Source organism: Diadema setosum, chromosome 20, assembly GCF_964275005.1.
Source record: "Diadema setosum chromosome 20, eeDiaSeto1, whole genome shotgun sequence".
Taxonomy (NCBI): Eukaryota; Metazoa; Echinodermata; class Echinoidea; order Diadematoida; family Diadematidae; genus Diadema; species Diadema setosum.
Window position 1 is genome coordinate 11,851,168 of NC_092704.1, and position 19,287 is coordinate 11,870,454.

The 19,287-nt window shown below is 37.1% G+C and overlaps 1 protein-coding gene across 1 annotated transcript in view; it reads right to left on the reverse strand.

Moving 5' to 3' along the window:
• Positions 1 to 19,287, reverse strand: part of LOC140243415 (uncharacterized) — a 129,298-nt gene that overhangs the window by 67,780 nt on the left and 42,231 nt on the right. Inside the window, exons 33-48 of the mRNA XM_072323095.1 lie at positions 18,923 to 18,968; positions 18,559 to 18,606; positions 17,081 to 17,521; positions 13,562 to 13,612; positions 12,758 to 12,805; positions 11,950 to 12,387; positions 9,971 to 10,018; positions 9,360 to 9,461; positions 8,370 to 8,807; positions 6,724 to 6,771; positions 5,582 to 5,683; positions 4,932 to 5,366; positions 3,968 to 4,063; positions 1,734 to 1,796; positions 733 to 917; positions 95 to 230 (exon numbers count right to left, since the gene is read on the reverse strand). Coding sequence (XP_072179196.1) covers positions 95 to 230; positions 733 to 917; positions 1,734 to 1,796; positions 3,968 to 4,063; positions 4,932 to 5,366; positions 5,582 to 5,683; positions 6,724 to 6,771; positions 8,370 to 8,807; positions 9,360 to 9,461; positions 9,971 to 10,018; positions 11,950 to 12,387; positions 12,758 to 12,805; positions 13,562 to 13,612; positions 17,081 to 17,521; positions 18,559 to 18,606; positions 18,923 to 18,968 — 2,725 coding nt within the window. The remainder of the gene's footprint in view (positions 1 to 94; positions 231 to 732; positions 918 to 1,733; positions 1,797 to 3,967; positions 4,064 to 4,931; positions 5,367 to 5,581; positions 5,684 to 6,723; positions 6,772 to 8,369; positions 8,808 to 9,359; positions 9,462 to 9,970; positions 10,019 to 11,949; positions 12,388 to 12,757; positions 12,806 to 13,561; positions 13,613 to 17,080; positions 17,522 to 18,558; positions 18,607 to 18,922; positions 18,969 to 19,287) is intronic.

Below are 19,287 nucleotides of genomic sequence, written 5' to 3' on the forward strand. Positions count from 1 at the left end.
TCATCTACTGGACCAGTGCGTAGTATACAACTGATGTAATCCTTGCCTGGGTTATGATTAGCCGATTTTGGCATTTCACGCGAATATAGCTCACCTTCTTCCTCACAGCCAATAGCCCAAACGTCCGCTGCGCCACTAATGACGAAATTCGCTCGAATTCCCAGAACCAATGGTCCATCTGGGACCGGAATCTCTTCGGTCCTACCAGACCTGAAGTTTATGTGTTGTGCCTATCCAGACAACACAACAATTATGAAGGGGGAAGATAAAAAATAAAAAAAAAGGAATTCCACAATATTTCATTTTTCTTTTATGAAAAGGATACATTCTTCAGACTCGTTCGTACTGACATAATATGTAAGGACGACATTACTCCCCCTTATTTCTGAAACAGGTAAGTCATTGCACTTTTATTATGCTAGGAAATGGAAATGGGCTGAATTATCTTTGTATTTTTCTATATTGTTGTCCTGCAGTGATGACACGAACTGTTGTAGTCTTCTTACCCAGAGATGGCAGAATCAAAAGTTAACCTGGAAAAAAAAATCTTTACTTTACAAAGGATTGTCAGATTTTCTTCAAACTTCACTGATGTGCTATATACACATTATGCTGCTGTATTCATTCCATCCTCGTAGATATTTGGGATGAATACCCCTCAAGTAAATGGAACGCATGCAGCAACGGTAATTTGACACAATACACAGTACAACCGAAAGAGAATGAGTATACCGTGACGATATTTGACCACGTCTGCCCATCAGTTGTGATGTCGACGTCCAGGTATGTTCCGGAAAAGGGAGGCGATTGCTCTGACGTGAATACCAGTGCTGTCAGACGGAACTTCACATTGTGAACCAGTTCGTATATATAAAATGCACTATTTCTGGTCATTGTCCCCACCCTGTCTCGGCAAGCTGTTAGCGTAAAAGCAACACAGAGAAAGTGTTACTAGTAATTATCAAGACTCAATTCATTCATAGAACACGATGAGTGACTCTCTGAAAAAAACAAAACCACGAACTTATCAAGGATAGTGAACAACTGAACGAAGATGAATATTCCATTTTCACAATGAAAGACATACATATACACACACACACATACACACACACGTGTATACTCTATAATATATCTATATAAATATATTAATATATAAATTATATAATATATCATGTATACATATACACACCATATACACATGCACTTATACAGTTATAAGAAGTTGTCAGACGAGGACATGAAAAGTAAGAGTAAAAGGTTATAAGCACAACAGCTAAAATTTTAACAAAATATGATGAAATTCAAGGCATTTTTTATTTCTATGTTGTGCATAAAATATTGAAATTTCAAAGTTTTTTTGTTCAAATGTTCAAGTTCAAAATCCAAATTATATATGACGGATCATTATCCTGCTGTTATTCAGCAATTGTAGAATATTTGTATTACACTTTTATAGCAGAACATTTGAATTTTGTCATTTTATTTTGTACACGATCAATGAAAAATTGTGAGATGGCAGCTCACTCATTTGAATATTTTATATTTAACGTTCGATAAAAAAAAAAATGAGTGAATCTTAAAATGTCATAAATCATAACATTTAATCCGAATATGATCAAATATCCAGTGTTGTGTAATTCGTTTTGGATCGAAATTTGATTTGTCCAATCAGCGGTTTCTGCTAGCAAGACTATAACTAATTGCATCACAGATGTGTTCCTGCTAATTACCTGGAGATGTTGTTGGTTCCGTTGGAGCAGCTGTGGTAGGTGAAACAGTAGAGGATATTACCTCTGAAATAGGACACATTGCATTACAAAAAAAAAGGTAAATTCCCAAAGGGTATTGAATTTCATCCACTATATCAAGCGTTTGATTTGCATGCGTAAACGTAGGCCAGGAAAATTAAGCTTGATATTTTTTAATTTATGCTGGTTAACAACAATTGAATTAACATCTCAAGAAGATAATGCATGACACTGTGTTTTACGGTACAGTATGTGAATATTAGTTAAAAGATGCATTTGAATTGAAATTTAAGGAGATACAGATAAACAAAATTGGCGAGATGACCTTGAGGAAATATCCGATGTGTAATATATAGGATTTTCAAAGAAAATTCTTGAGGTCGAACCTTACTTTACTCAGCTATATGATAATGAAAACATAATTTCGATGTACAGTTAAACTCGCATAAGTCGATCTTCTCGGGACTGAGCAAAACACATCGACTTAGGCGAGTTTCGACTTGTGCGTAAGTCGAAAAAAAATCGACTTAACAACAGTCACACCACACGTACATTATGTATAAATGTAACATGTATGTTGTCTACTCTGGAGCCGAGAGCTGGAGAGGTGTGCCGCAGCACGGGTCGCCCGGCAGGCCCGCGGCTAACTTTACATGGACAGTGCATTAGCATTGGCACATGTCCGATTACTTTACACCCTTGTTAAACCTTGGGGAAGTGAAAATGAACGATATTTGAGCAGTGATTGATTCCAGTTTACTATACCGTGGCTTGAAATGCGTGTAGAGGTGTACTTCTGATTTACCCGTGCCCGTAACTTTCCCTCCTACTTTCCGCTTTGAAAACTCAGCAGCTTCATCCATACACTGCACAGCGCAGACTGCAAACATACACAGACTATACACAGCCCAGTCTCTGTATGTACGTAGCGCTAGCGCGACAGGGCTGTACCAGAGGACCTCCAAACACGAAGACAGTTCAGCAATCGCATGCGATCGCTTTGAATTTTGATACTTTAGATCATTTTTTTTGTCACCTGTCTTGTCGGGCTAGTTCTTATGTAAACAATAACTGGTGTCTCGTGCATGATTTTGACAGTGATTTATTGCACAATAAAATCTTATTCGACTTAGGCACAGTGAATTTAATGGTTTTTCCGTGAAAGTGTTCTTGGAATTTCATCGACTTAGGCGAGTATTCGACTTACAAAATTCGACTTGTGAGTGAATTATTACACGTAAGTCAATGGGGAAAAATCGGGACTTTTTAAAATCATCGACTTGCGCGATTATTCGACATATGCGATGTCGACTTAGGCGAGTTTAACAATAGTAGCCATCGTCTTCCATATGTTACTGGTCGTTATATGAATGTTCTAAGATCTGAGAGAATATGCAACCTTTGTTATTTGAATTTCACGGGAAACGAATTTCGTTTTTAAGTGGAAGATTGAATACATTCCTTCTTACTTTAAAATCGTCCATACATTATTATCTACCTAATTCAGTGTCAAAAATGCATAAATTTTTCAAAACTTGGGGCCAATTTTATAAAAATCATAATAACTGCATTTAAAAGGTAGAGGTTTTGTAATGTAAGGATAACACCACCTACTTGTATACACACATAAATGCATGCCTGTATATATCCTTGTCGTAAATATGCTACACTTTATTTTTTTGTTATTGCTATTGTTTATATTTTGTACCAATTATTATCACAAAAGGGGACAACAAAAATAGATAAAGTTCAAAAGTTCGATCGTTGTGTTCCCAGTGTCCTTAATCTTTATAGTCATATTTTATTGATATTGTTGCATCATGTGGCTTTTCTGTGTTTTGTTTAGTAACATGTATTTGACTTTTTTTAATCGGTCCCCCCCCCCCCAATCGTAGTATGGTCTAAATAGATATCTCTATTTTATAATGCTCCTGATTTATCCCGGGATCTGCCGCTAAACAAGCTTGGTTTTACCAAGGCCCTGTCATATTTCAGGTACTATGACCATCCCTAACTCTAACGTGAACAGAAGTTTGTGTTTATACTGAGACAAACTGTTGCACATTCCGGTGACTTTTTTTTTAATTTAATGTAAATTTGGTATTGTATGATTGTATGATTTTTTTTTTTTTTTTGTCTAGGCTATTTTGGTGACAAATGTTAAGATAGATAAAACTAAAATTGAAATTGAAACTGAAATTGAAAAGATAAAACACCTGTTGTCGGAGCGGCTGTCGTCGGTGAAATTGTTGATAGTATCAATGGTGTGGTAGTGAAAACAGGAGTTTGTTCGGGTGTCGTCCCCGGCTCCTCTGTTGGGGGAGTACCACATAAGGAAAATTAGAAACTGGCGCATGCATCAATATAGTCATGATAACCTTTGGTGCATCATGTATTGCTGAGGCGGCCCATCAAAAATTTGGTGTAGGAAACAGCATTTGTGTCCGATGATCAACTGATGATGATGATTCTTTATTTCAGTTATGCATATGTAACTCAAAATGGGATCTGGAAAACGGCTGATAGTTTGGTTTTTTTCCTTTTGTCACAGGTGATTGGAACGTTCATAAATGGAGACGGGTCACTGGTGTCCAGGTTTACCATTTTATTAGGGGCATGGGATCAGAATAGATCATGATTACTAAAGTGCTACTTAATTATCACCCATCCAAAATCTAAGTGGAGAGAGAATTTAAAAGGTCTGGACCAGCATAAATGTAGATGAATCTTAAACATTTTGTACTAAGCTTTAGGTCTTTCCCTCGACAGCAAAAATGTTGTCTTTATGAATTTAGATTTTAGAATTTAGATTTCTCAACTTCGCACAAACTGTAATATTGCAAAAGAAATACAACGTAATACGAGTGGATACTAAAAGAGATTATTCCCGAGGAGATCAATGACATTACTCACATACACCCAGAACATTGTTTCTCTGGAATGCAGCCATACTTTGTATATTCGACGGATTTAAATGCTCATGTGTAGTGATAATAGTATTGATCAAGAATTTCTGAGAAAAGTCACGTGACGTTCTATTTATGATTTCAGTACGTAGGCAGAGGGAATTTCTACAAAAGAAGTTGTTGGGGAGGGGGTTCTGTCAAGTTTGACTCTCATGAAATCATATTTTAGTGATCATACTCTTCACATCAAAATAAAAGAGTGGGTAGGCTGTACCTATTTCTATGCATCCTCTGAAGGAAATGGTGAAATCTGAAAGGGACGGTAGATCATCTCTGCTCACGGTAACGACGAAGGACTTCACTGGTTTCAGCTGTAACCTATCCAAGGGGAACATTCCAATTTGGGTCTCTGATGGATTCACTGTACTTGACGATGGTTCGTTTGAACCGTCGTAAAACGTGATATCACTTATTTGGATGCTGCTTGGAATCTGTCCACTGGGTGAAGATGGCGTTATGGTCAAAGTTGATACCTTGACTCGCACGTTACTGTCTCTTCCACTGAAAGTAATCTGTACGACCTTGTCCTCATCTCGCTGAGAATCTACGGTCACGCTGTCACTTTCCACAGGACCAGCTCCGCTGAAGTCATTGAGAGTTATCCTCACCGAACTGGTTGCATCGACAGGTAGCGGTTCATTACATTCACCTGCAGAATTCATGGTATAAGTTACACAATACATCCTATAATGTGAAAAAGAAATCGAATGTCATGTTGGCATCTCCGTATGGATACGGGTGACATAAATCAGAAGAGTCTATCCTTATTTATTACTTAAACAGGAAAGTATGGCTGTATAAAGTTTTTTTTACGTTAGATTTAAGTAATGTTGTGGAGATGCAAAAATAAAGTTGGCGTTGTACCTGGAGCGAGAGTTGTTGGGGCGGCTGTAGATGGTATAGCAGTGGATGGTGTTGCAGTGGTAGTGAAAGACGTTGTGGGTTGAGTTCCGGTAGTTGTCTCCACTATTTAGAACGTAATAATCACAAGGCACTGATAAACGTATGCATCCCGATAGACTTTTAAAATATTCGACACATCAATTGTATGCATTACCGCAGGATATCGCATGCGAAGGTACTTCCAGAGTGGCACATACCACATTGCAAAAAATATAATGTGGCATGCGAAGCTGCGTAACATCCACCAGAGACAAAAAAGAAGCAAAGAGACAATAAAACTAGCAGTACCACTACAAAAAAAAAAAAAAAAAAAAAAATATATATATATATATATATATATATATATATATAGCTTTGATATTTTATCACGGTTCAATTTTCACACAAATGGTTAACATTACTTTACAAAACCGGTGGTATCTTATTACGGTTATACAATGATGTGTCTAGCGTGTGTCGACAATACATTGCCATTTGTATACAATCACAAAACGAATTTTACAGAGGAGGACTGGCTGTAAAATACATCATTAACTTGGGGGGGGGGGGAGTCCTATAATAACTACCAATAATACATATATCATTATGTCCCCCAAGAAAATTACGATAGGATTTCTGCATTGATAACTTTCAATATGATTAAACTGTCTGAATGCTATACATTCACGGTCTAGAAACATAACATCATATCTATATTTTGCAGAAAGTCCTATTCAATGTGGTTAAGTATTTACAGAGAAATGTGGATCGTCGTATTGCATGTCATGGGTCTGTTTTCTTTTTTTTTTTTCAAGTTTAGCACGTGGATGCTCTTGGACTTGCATACTAACGTGTGAACACAATGGGCAGAACTTGAAAGGAAGGGATTCCTGACGTGCTCAACAAAACTCCTCATTTCTCTTTAACCCTTGAAGCAAATTAGATGTTGATTTCTAGAAAATGTGCATAATAAGTTTAGTTTCATACTCTGAAATTGCTTTTGGATTGATTATTATTTCTAAAGTTATCATTGTGGAGTGTCCCGTTTATGTATATATATATTTTCACATACGATATATAGCTCTGATAAGGTACGGTTTGTGTAAATGTTATATGATAGTCACCTTCTGTGGTCGGTTGTTTCGTTGTCCGCGGAGCAGAAGTGGTTTCCTCTGCGATAAGGAAACAATAAAAAAAGAAACTATAAAAATATCATCGGCCTGTAGGCATATGACTGGCCCTTTCAAATTAACTAAAACATCGACAGTTGGTAATAACAGTATGGATTCAACTACAGTATCAGGTTGAAAAGTGTTTAGGAGAAGCTCCGTACTGTACTCCTCACTAGTACCTTGTAACTATTTTGTAGGCGAGATCATTTACAGCTAAAATGCTTTTTACTGATGTTTTGAAATATCTGACTGGGCATACTCCAGGAATCTGAAAAAAAAAAGAAAGAACCCAATACACAGCAGCAAACATATTTGATAGACTGGGAGCTAAGAGAGATAGAGAGGGAGATAGATAGATAGATAGATAGATAGATAGATAGAGATAGACAGATAGAGATAGAGATAGATAGATAGATAGATAGATAGACAGATAGAGATAGACAGATAGATAGATAGATAGACAGAGATAGAAAGGTAGATAGATAGATAGATAGATAGACAGATAGATAGCCAAACAGAGGGAGATAGATAGAGAGATATGATGATGCTTGGAAGTGTGTCATTATTTTTATCTTTTCAATCAAATTTGACTATGTGCATGATGTATTCTGTAATAAGCGCTTTGGCGAACATACAGTGCATTGCAGTGCCTACACTTTTAAAAAATTGCGTTTGGAAAATAAAAAGAACAAAATCGAAATGATGATTTCAACACACCGACTTAGAGAGGTCAGTTGAAAAAAAAAAATGATACAAACATGAGTTAAGCGTCATTTTAAAACATTTTAAAGCAAATCTATCATATCATGATATGAAATAAGCCGTTCGAGTGATGCCTCACTTGTTACATGGGCAAGGGATATTCTTAAGTTAACATCACAAAACAAATATTTTATTTTCTAAACCCATGCTCTTTAGAGATTTTTTTTTTTCGCAAAAAAACAAACAAAAGCAAAACAACCTCAAACCAACAAAAATGGAGATAGCTCGTTTTGCGATCCAGCTCGTCAATTGTAAATCCTCCACTGTAGAGAAATGATCTATTCTACAGATATTGTGAATAAGTCCCAGCGGGTGTCAGTAAATGTTTCATGACAATAATTCTGGCAACATGTCCCATATCTTCAATTTCTGTAAGTGTTCTGTTATCTCATCTCGTGTGCTCTCAACTGAAAATCAGGGCAAGACGCTTTGAAAGAAGAGTAAGTGTGATGGGGAATTACATATTTTAATGGATCCTCTGAATTGTACATGTCTCGGTGAAATAGTTGTCAGTTTGTGATTGACATGGCAACCAGTGATATCAAGCATAGGTGGATTACATACAAACACATTTGCAATGAAATTTCAGGAAAGTCACCAAATTTTGTGGGATTTTAGCTAAGGTTGTAGGAAAGGCCAATGAAAATTTACCCTTGGGCTTCATAGGGTATAAGAGTCTGCATAAAGACCAATTTAGAGAAAAATAGTTGTTGTAGTTGTTTCTTTTGTTGCTTTGCATCCACCTCTACTTTTGGGTGAAGTTTGAAAGTATAGCAGATAAAACTAATCAGGGAAAGATGCTTTGAAAGAAAACAATAAATGCGTTGGGGAATTACCTATTTCAATGCATCCTCTGAAGGAGATAGTGAAATCTGAAAGGGACGGTAGATCGGCACTGCTCACAGTAACGATAAATGACTTCACTGGTTTCAACTGTAATCTATCCAGGGGGAACATTCCAAGTTGGGTCTCTGATGGATTCACTGTACTCGACGATGGTTCGTTTGAACCGTCGTAAAACGTGATATCACTTATTTGGATGCTGCTTGGAATCTGTCCACTGGGTGAAGATGGCGTTAAGGTCAAAGATGATACCTTGACTCGAACGTTACTGTCTCTTCCACTAAAAGCAATTTTGACATATTTGTCTTGATCCAGCTGAGAGTCGTCGACTGTCACGCTTTCAGTTTCCACCGGACCAACTCCGCTGAAATCATCAAGTGTTATCTTCACCGAGCTGGTTGCATCGACAGGTAGCGGCTCATTACATTCACCTGCGGAATTCATGGCACAAGTAACACGTTACAACCGTATGCAAGAGGGCAATGAAATGTCATCTTGGCATCCTGGTATAAATACGAGAGACTCATTTCAGAAAGAACAAATGCTTATCATTCATACTTTATTCAGGTTCAGTTTATTTCCATTCATCTTTATTTCTGCATTCCATTTGCAATACAATGTAACAAGTTTAAACAATATTAAAGTGTTGGCTCAACAAAATGAATTATTTCTCTAGGCAGCAAAACACCTTACATATATATATATATATATATATATATATATATATATATATATATATATCGACTTGAATTTATGCCATATCGGAGAAAACTCAGCGAATAAAGACTTGCAAAAAAAAAATTATCAGAAAGTAATGCAGGGGACCAACTTCATAGACACAGTTTGACTAGGAAGATGGCCTCAGGTAAAACTTGCAACACAAAGTCAACGTAAGGTACATCCGGCTGTACTAGGGTTATCCCATCGGATATTTGCAAATAATAATGCTGTGGCGATACAAGAAGAAAGGAATGACGTGATACCTGGTGCAAGAGTGGTTGGGGCGGCTGTCGATGGCGCAGCAGTGGATGGTGTAGCTGTGGTAGTGAAAGTAGTTGGTCGTTGAGTTCCTGTGGTTGTTGCCACTGTTTAGAGCATATCACAAGATACTCATAGCAGTTTATATCTAGACTGATCGATCGTGATCAAATTCTCTACATCGATTTGTATGTCTCACCATTGGATATCGAAGGAATACGCACTTTCAGAGTGGCCTACTCAAAGTACTTGTATGTGACATGATTACTATAAGTAATTGCAAAAAGTAATAAAACAACAAGAAAAAAAAAAAACTAGCATGTGTGTGATATAACTTGGACAAAACACGGATGCGATAACACTATTGAAGAAGTAAAACAACCCTCTTAGATATTTACGGCAAAAAAAATTTTAAAAGTCATTTACACAGAAGCGTGATGTTTCCTCAAGGTTACACAATAAGGTGTCTAGCTTGTGTCAATAATGAATTTCCTAGTTTTGTGAAGTCGTAAGACTGACTGTGAAGTCAATTATTGACATCGAGGAAAAGAGAGAGGTCGCGCATCAACCGGAGAAACTAATAGCATCAGTGAGGGATGAAGTTTAGGATAATCACCTTCCGCAGTCGTTTGTTGGGTTGTACGAGGAGCAGAGGTGGTTTCTTCTGTAATGCGCAAGTAATGACGAAAAAGAAGAAGATGATGATGATGACAATATCGTTGGCTCGTAGTCAGACGACTGACTATTTTAAATGAATTTAAAGGGACTTTACTGCACTGGTTGAGGGGAGGATTCAGGTTTATAACGTTCCTAAGTGAGATGAGAAATCTCTTATGAAATATGAAAGAGCATGTAATTTTAAGAAGGATTCAACGTTTATTTGATGAAAATTGTTTTTCAAATGGCTGAGATATCAAAACAGGGATAATAATAAAAGTCGACAGGCCACGCCTTTTATTAGGATCTCTTTGTTTCACCTTGTTTTTTGATATCTCAGTCATTTCAAAACCGATTTTCATCAAATAAACTTTTGATTCCCCTTAGAATTGTATGCTCTTTGGCATCTCATAGAGTGGTTTCTGAATATCTAGCAAAACATTAAAAGCTAAATCCTCACCTCAACCAGAACTGTACAGTCCCTTTAAACATTGCAAGGTTATTATGAACAAAATGAATTTAACCCAAGTGACTCTGATTAGATTTGGCAGAGAAGATTTTTTTTTATTTTTTTTATTTTTTTTGATTAGGGCAAGATTGAGGTATAATCATGAAACGTAAACAACTTTTACCGAGCTGTACGGTAGCAGGTTTAAAAGTGTATATAGGAGGAGCTCCGCTTTCTACTCATAACATTGTAATTGTTTAGTGGGCAGAATTCCTCATAATGAAAAAAAAAAGAGAGGGTTTGAACTGATGTTTTGAAGTAACTGGCCGAGCATACTCTATGTACTTGGGGAAGAAAAGAATAATATACATAGCAAATGTAATAGATTGAGGTAGCAAGAGAGATTGACCTGAGACAGAGAGAGAGAGAGATCGTCAGATTTATATATATATGCTATTTCATAATCATTATGAAATGTTAAACGCGTGCCCACTGCAAAGTGGGTAATTATCATAAAAAAAAAAAAATCAAATTTAATCATGTACATGACATAATAACGGAATAACCGCTTTGACGAATTGTGCAGTTCATTAGGTTCAACTGAATCTTCGGACTTTAACCCTACAAAGCCCAAGCTATTTTGACCCTTCCCAGGTCCAAGGGGGCACATTGTGACCCCCTATAGTTTTTTTTTTTATTATTATTTGATGTATCACTGTCGTATTCAGTACAACAGTAGAGGAACTCACATATCTACATTGCTCTGTCTTTGAACTTTTTCACCCATCACTGGTCTCAGTCGTCATAATGAATAAATACATAGAAAATATGCCAAAATCATTTAGATATATAATTCCTTTATCATTCGATGTTTGGCACATGGGTAGAGCAACTTAAATTGTATGTGTCTCGGTGACAAAGTTACCAGTTTGTGATTGACATGACAACCAGGCACATCAAACATAGGTGGATTATATTCAAAATTCTGAATGGGCAAGCCCCCAAGTATCTCACAGATCTCGTTTCTTTACGTTCCACTACTTCCTTAAGATCCCTCCGTTCATGCTCTACAATGCAGTTGACTCCTGGACCTCATACTTCCACAAAATATGGTAATCGTGCTTTTTCTTCAATTGCCCCTTCTCTCTGGAATTCTCTACCTGTCTATATACATCTACTACTTCCGTTAATCAGTTTAAGACTCTGCTAAAAACTTATCTTTTTAGTAGATAGTCCTTTGGAATGGTACAGTTGTGGGTCGATCGATGGAGGTGCACACTGATTTTTGATTTTCAGTACTTATCGCATTTATACACTGTATCAATTTTTTGTATTTTTGTATTTGTAATTCTGTATTATTTTGGACAAATATTATTTTTTTCCTGTAAACTGTACGCTTAGAAACCTCTGTATTAAGCGCCTTATAACTGTACTGTATTATTGTTATTATTATCATTATATACCAACACATTTGCAATGATGTTCATTACCTATTTCAATGCATCCTCTGAAGGAGATAGTGAAATCTGAGAGAGACGGTAGATCAGCACTGCTCACGGTTACAACAAATGACTTCACTGGTTTCAGCTGTAATCTATCCAAGGGGAACATTCCAATTTGGCTCTCTGATGGATTCACTGTACTTGACAGCGGTTCGTTTGAACCATCGTAAAACGTGATATCACTTATTTGGATGCTGCTTGGAATCTGTCCACTGGGTGAAGATGGCGTTATGGTCAAAGATGATACCTTGACTCGCACGTTACTGTCTCTTCCACTAAAAGCAATTTTGACGTATTTGTCTTGATCCAACTGATTATCGGGGACTGTCACGCTTTCAGTTTCCACCGCACCAACTCCGCTGAAGTCATCAAGTGTTATCTTCACCGAGCTGGTTGCATCGACAGGTAGCGGTTCATTACATTCACCTGCTGAATTAATGGATCCATACATTAAAGACATTTTACTTTTCCAGTGCGTATATCGAGAAAATGATAAGAAATTGACAACTGAAGCAGTTATAATCCAATGATAAGCTTATTACCTTGATAGTGAAGATAATCAGTTGCAAAATGAGGGAGAAAATTAACCCTTGATGTATAGGTCTAGCTAGCAGGAAACATATTTGATGGACTGAAATGCACAGTCTTGGAAACGATCACGCGACGAATTTGTACGGAGTAAGACGGACTGTGAAATACATTATTAATATTGAGGACATAAAAAGAAGTTGCACATCAACGGCAGAAAAAACACCATTTGAACGAGGGACAATCTGTTTATAGATAGGATAGTCACCTTCCGTGGTCGTTCGTGAGGTTGTTGGAGGAGCAGTTGTAGTTTGTGCTGTAAGTGGTAAATAGTAAATGAAAATCAATCAGAATGTGCGGGGGTTGTAGCCATTCAACTGCATTTTTAGATGGTGATATCTTTGCACATCCAGCTATAAGGTGGTTGTGATTGTACTGCGCACAACGTTCTTTCAGCTGCACCTAATGTTGTGACAGAGGATTCTTTTTATTTTCAATAACACAGTCGGCCTGATATTTGGCGTTATCAAAAAAAAAACTTGCATGATTTTAAATGAGCTGTGTAGTAAACATGTTTGAAAGTGTATAATCGGGGCTCCGTTTTATTACATTGCACCCACTTTGTAGGTGAGATTATTTCTAGTTGGAAAGAAAGGGCTTTAAGTGATGTTTAGAAATAGCTGACTGGCATAGTCCAAGTACCCAAGGATGAAAATAATCCCATTCACAGCATCAAGCATGTTTGATAGAAGACAGGGGTATACACAATGTGTGATCTTGATGTGTGATAAACTGCCATGTGCTGTGTATTAAGCAATTACGCGACGAATTTGAACAGAGCACCTGATAGCGGACTGGGAAAAACATCAATTAAGCCATCGAGGACGATTTGCTCTTGCCAGAATACACATTTCCATAGACACCTACTAGAGTATAATCGGGACTAGTCTTCAGCGGGTCAATACTGAGAGGGGGAAAATGAATCCGCCCATCAACCGCAGAAAAAAGGCAATAATAATGATAATACGCAGTTATTGATAAGGGTCAGTTTGTTTTAAGTTAGGATAGTCACCTTCCGTTGTCGTTTGTTCGGTTGTTCGAGGAGCAGGGGTGGTTTCTTGAGCTATACGTAAATGATAAAATAATTTGATAAAATATATATATATATATATATATATATCATCAGCTTGTAGGCAAACGGCTATTCAAATGAATTGAAATATTGCAAGGTGATAACAGTACATCCAACGAAGGTGATTATGATATCATATTCCGCCCAGCATTCGTCAGGTTTTACCTGAAGAATGTAGCACGAGAAAACAATTTGTAAATGACAAAAATATTGTAGGATACAACATAGACTATTAATGTTATTGTGAAACTTATGCCAAGCTGTACAGGAGCAAGGTCAAAATGTTAAGGAGGAACTAACATTCTATTCATTATGTATTGTTGCTATTTTGTCGGCGAGATTATCTATTGCTGAAAAAAATAAATAAAGGGATGATGATGATATAGTATTGGTTGAGGTGAGGATTCAGCTTTAACTTTTTGCAAGATACTTAAAGTGAAAACATAGTTCTGGTAAGGGTTTGAGAACCCGTCTTGCACCATATATTTCATATTTGCTTGCAATATATCGGAAGAGTTTACCAAGAAACTTACTTGGCTGACGCGATTTGCCGGGATGATGAGTTGTTTCGGAGTATTTTGAGATCAAAAATAAAAGTCGGTATACCAACTTTTATTTCAGATAGTCCATGGGCCAAGAGCCGAAAAATGGGTTGTTGGTACCACCCGAGGTGGCAAAACCTTTTTGGTGTCATTTTGTTTGTCGGACATAGATACGCTTATCAAGCTATGATAGCATTTCCAAATGAGTAGCTTAGTCATAATAAATGAATTTTTAACCAATTTGGTCTCGTTTTTATATCCCTATACTTCTGAATCGAAACTAACCGCTATACAAATACGAGCACTGCCTTCTGTATGTCCACAGGTGTTCTGTTGTAAACGCGGTGCGCTTAGTCTTCATTCAAGGCAGCGAAGGGAATATCCAAAGGGTTATGATGTCCACAGCTGTCACGCGGTGCGCTTAGTCTTTATCTAGAACAATGTACCGTTATCATATCTAAAGTTCCTAAGAAAAGGGATTATCTATACTGTTTATATACCACCCTCTCAACAAATACATCAGTTTTAAACAAAAATCACTCTGTTCATTTACAACATCATTAATTATAATGTATTGTAGTGTACCGGTACATTGTTTTTGCATAATCTTTCATTGTTGGATGGAAATAAAGCGACAGCGGCGTGGTATTAGCGTTTTCAACCCAGCGTTTTCACCGGAAAATGATAAATAATTGAAAAAGACGCTAAAATTCACGAGAAATTGCTTTTTTGTTGTTGTTGTTTTTAGATAAAGGGATATACACTGTATCATAAGCTTTGGATATTCCCTTCGCCGTCTTGAATATTAGACTAAGCGCTGTGGACATCATAACCCTTGGATATTCCCTTCGCTGCCTTGAATAAAGACTAAGCGCACCGCGTTTACAACAGAACACCTGTGAACATACAGAAGACAGTGCTCTTCTTTGTATAGCGGTTGGTCTCGATTCAGAAGTACAGGGATATAACAACGAAACCAAATTGGTTTAAAATTCATTTACTATGACTAAGCTACTCATTTGGAAATGCTATCATAGCTTGATAAGCATATCTATGCCCGACAAACAAAATGACACCAAAAAGGTATTGCCACCTCAGATGGTACCAATATCTGGCCTGGTCCATGGACTAAGAAGGATCCAGGTTAACTTGGTCTCTGGGACAACTCGGCCCTATTTCAGACAATTAATACGCAATTCGTGATCGCCATAACATGGCGCACGTTCATTTTGTAGGCGCGCCAAAGAGGTTCTTTGACGCACGCGTTGTATCAACTCGGCCCATAACTGCGACCAGCCAGAACGCGAAGCGCTTTCATAGTAGGGCTACAACACTGATATGTGAACATTTTTGGTTGATATTTCGCATTTTCGTCGTTACCCAACGAAAATCTTTATTAGAGCGTTATTCCACACATTTCTTAAGCATACGCGTACATTTTGGAGCGAATTGTGACAATTTTGCAGGCGTACCAGAACTATGTTTTGCCTTTAAACCACTGTATGAAATGTTAAGAAGCATACAATTAGAAGAGAAATTCAAGCTTGATTTTGATGAAAACTGGTTTTGAAATGGCTGAGATAGCTCAAAACAAAATGAAACAGAGCGATCCTAATAAGGGGTGGGTTCCACTTTTTATTAGGATTGCTTTGTTCGAGATATCTCAATATTTTCAAAAACCAATTTTCATCAAATGAGCTTTGAAAACCTTTTAGCATATGCTCTTTCATATTTTATAACAGGTTTCTCATTATCTGAAGCCCCATCTCAATCGTAACTATATTATCCCTTTCAGCGGATGTGAGGAAATTACTGCCTTGGCATACTTTGCGGGAATTTGGGGGAGAAAACAAAATCATTACATAACAGTTAGGGTATTTTACAGACGGAGGTGCCAAGAGAGATATGCAGATAGATAGATGCACAGTTAGAGAAAAAGAAAGAGAAGGATAATAATATGTCACATAAATCTAAAATGTTCCAATGGAGCCGTGGTAATTTTCTTTCTTTTTTTCACCAAATAAAACCGTGTGCATAGCTTAAATGAATAAGCGCTTTGACGAAACATACAGTCAGTATGAACAGCTGAGTGTCTTGGACTGACAGAGTCTGCCCGTCGACTAAAAAATGCGAGGAAAACAAGTAGTTGTGCGTGTTTTTGCAACTACCTCTAGTTTAGGGTGTCGTTTGAAAGGGTAACAGATGAAGCTATATATATACCCACTTGTGTCGTAGATCTAAAACATTCGGAATTGATCTCATCTGCTTTTTAAAACTTTTTTCCTGTGTGTTCTTGCAAGCTTTTGTTTTCGTTTGTTTCATTTTGGGGTCCTATGATGTAAATGATTTAATGAACACGCCTTTAAAGTTCCTCTACGAAAAGAAGCGGTCCAATTTCACATCCCCAAATGTAGGAAATTCAATTATATATTCTAAAGATTTTGTCGAATAATTTTGCAGATAAAAACAAAAATAAGAATTAATCACCATGGATCGTCGCAGAAAGCAAACGATGAATCGATAATAATGAGTTACCCCTAGTAACGTTTTACGATAATAATTCCGGCTCCTCATACATGCCTATTACCTGTAACTTGAACAAGTTCCCTGCTATCTAAACTTATGTTTGAATAGATTCCGTTTCAACTGAAAATCAGGGCAAGACGCTTTGAAAAAAAAAAAAAAAACATCATTTGTGTTGGGGAATTACCTATTTCAATGCATCCTCTGAAGGAGACAGTGAAATCTGAGAGGGACGGTAGATCAGCACTGCTCACGGTATTGTAACGATATTATGGAATAGATCCCCCTAAAATAACACCGAAGTTCATGGATCTTCATAGAGAAACAATGGTGACTAGCAGGGAAAGACGCTTTTACTCAAAACAAAATGGAATTGTACGATGATGTTTATTACCTATTTCAATGCATCCTCTGAAGGAGACAGTGAAATCTGAGAGGGACGGTAGATCAGCACTGCTCACAGTAACGATAAATGACTTCACTGGTTTCAGCTGTAATCTATCCAGGGGGAACATTCCAATTTGGCTCACTGATGGATTCACTGTACTGGACGATGGTTCGTTTGAACCGTCGTAAAATGTGATGTCACTTATTTGGATGCTGCTTGGAATCTGTCCACTGGGTGAAGATGGCGTAATGGTCAAAGATGATACCTTGACTCGCACGTTACTGTCTCTTCCACTAAAAGCGATTTTGACGTATTTGTCTTGATCAAACTGAGAATCGTCGACTGTCACGCTTTCAGTTTCCACCGGACCAACTCCGCTGAAGTCATCAAGTGTTATCTTCACCGAGCTGGTTGCATCGACAGGTAGTGGTTCATTACATTCACCTGCTGAATTGATCGATTTGTAGAGTTAGGAACATATTGACAATAAACTAGACTTAGAAATTTGTTAGGATGACAAATCTGGTGATTCTGATTCGCTATAGTTAAGGTTCCAACATTGGCCTATCGAAAACTTGGTTAAAAATCGTCCAAGGATTAGTGAGCGGTTTCTAAATGAACAATGATATCTAAAATGACATATAAATAGAAGAACCGAATGTTAAAGAGATAACTCGGAATGTAGTAGATTTTAACTTATTATGTAAAGGTGATGACGTCATTACAGAAAAAAATGTCATTCACTTAGAACAGAATTTCAGAAACTGTGATAGACTGAAATTGACCTTTGGCCATAATTCGCATAGCCAAGAGTCACGGAGGTGTTGTCTTATTAAATGATATCATCTGTCATTGTCTAAATACAGTGTAAGTGCAAAAACATGAGAGCAATAGGTCATGTCGTACATGAAATGTAATCAAATTAGAATATTTGTCCTTGCTCCCCAATTTAAGTAGTCAAAAAGTCGTCTGAGAAAAAATATGTCATGATAGAATAATCTAATTTACGCGCCCTAAATGTTTGCGGATATACGGATTATAGACCATATCATTTTCTAAGAAACAAAAACAAAGACTTCGGACTTTGGCCCTAATTTGCATAGCCAATGAAAATATCAATTTGCAAAACTCTATATGTCTGAAAAAAATATAGGGGCAACAGTGTGTTCATTTCTGAAGTCTTTTGACCCCTTACCCTAATTTGAATAGCCAAGATGACATCTGATGTTATGTCACTAAAAATGATCCGTTTGACTTTGTTTGTGTACTTCAGTAGCTCACATTAAACAACAAGGTGTCTTGTTGTTGTCGACAACAACTTGCCTAACATTTTCACCAATTACATTTTCAGTATCGTTAATCTTAGCAGAGTAAGACTGACTATGGGATCATTATTAGTCAATTAGGGTGTGTGTTTTTTTTTTTCCCTCCGGTCGCTCATCAAGCTAGGGATTTTTAAAATCGTTTAAATTAGGGATAGTTACCTTCCGTTGTTGTTCGTTCGGTTGTTCGAAGAGCAGGGGTGGTTTCTTCTGCAGCACGTAAAATGATTTAAAAAAAAAAGCATGACAAATTTGGTCGGGTTGTAACAGGCCACTAAAGATGATCAGAACATGACATGGATACACTGAACTTGACGACAATTGTTTTCTTCTTTTTTTCATATTGAACATTTTGTCATTAGTTTTCAGTATCGTTATGAGAGAAGAAAGTATCACACCGAAGTAGAGAACAGAAGGCATCGTTCCCCGTAGTGACAAGACAATTCTTAAAAAATACACGCAGACATATGATAAAAACCTAGATCGCCTACTCACACAACATGGAAACACACACAAGTACACTCACCTTGACAAACCGCACAACATGACCCTTCCTCCTTTATCTGCTTCTCCTGTTCGGTAGAAATGCGGAAAACGGAAAGATTCAATAAGACGATGAAAGTATCACGTGATCACATTGGTCCACACTTTCATTTCCTGCCCAAAGCGGCATATAATATAAATGTTTTGTACACCCAACGGAAAATTTGAAGCATTCTGATGAAAAAAAAAAAAAATCAGACCTTGGGCCGAATGCAAAAAAAACAAGCAATTGCTTGTAAACAATTGCTTCAAGCAAAAGCACAAGCTTGTCTAGCAAAAGGTCTAGCTCAAGCAATATTGCTTAAATCCATATGCATAACCTTTTGCTAGTGCTTATACCTTTTGCTT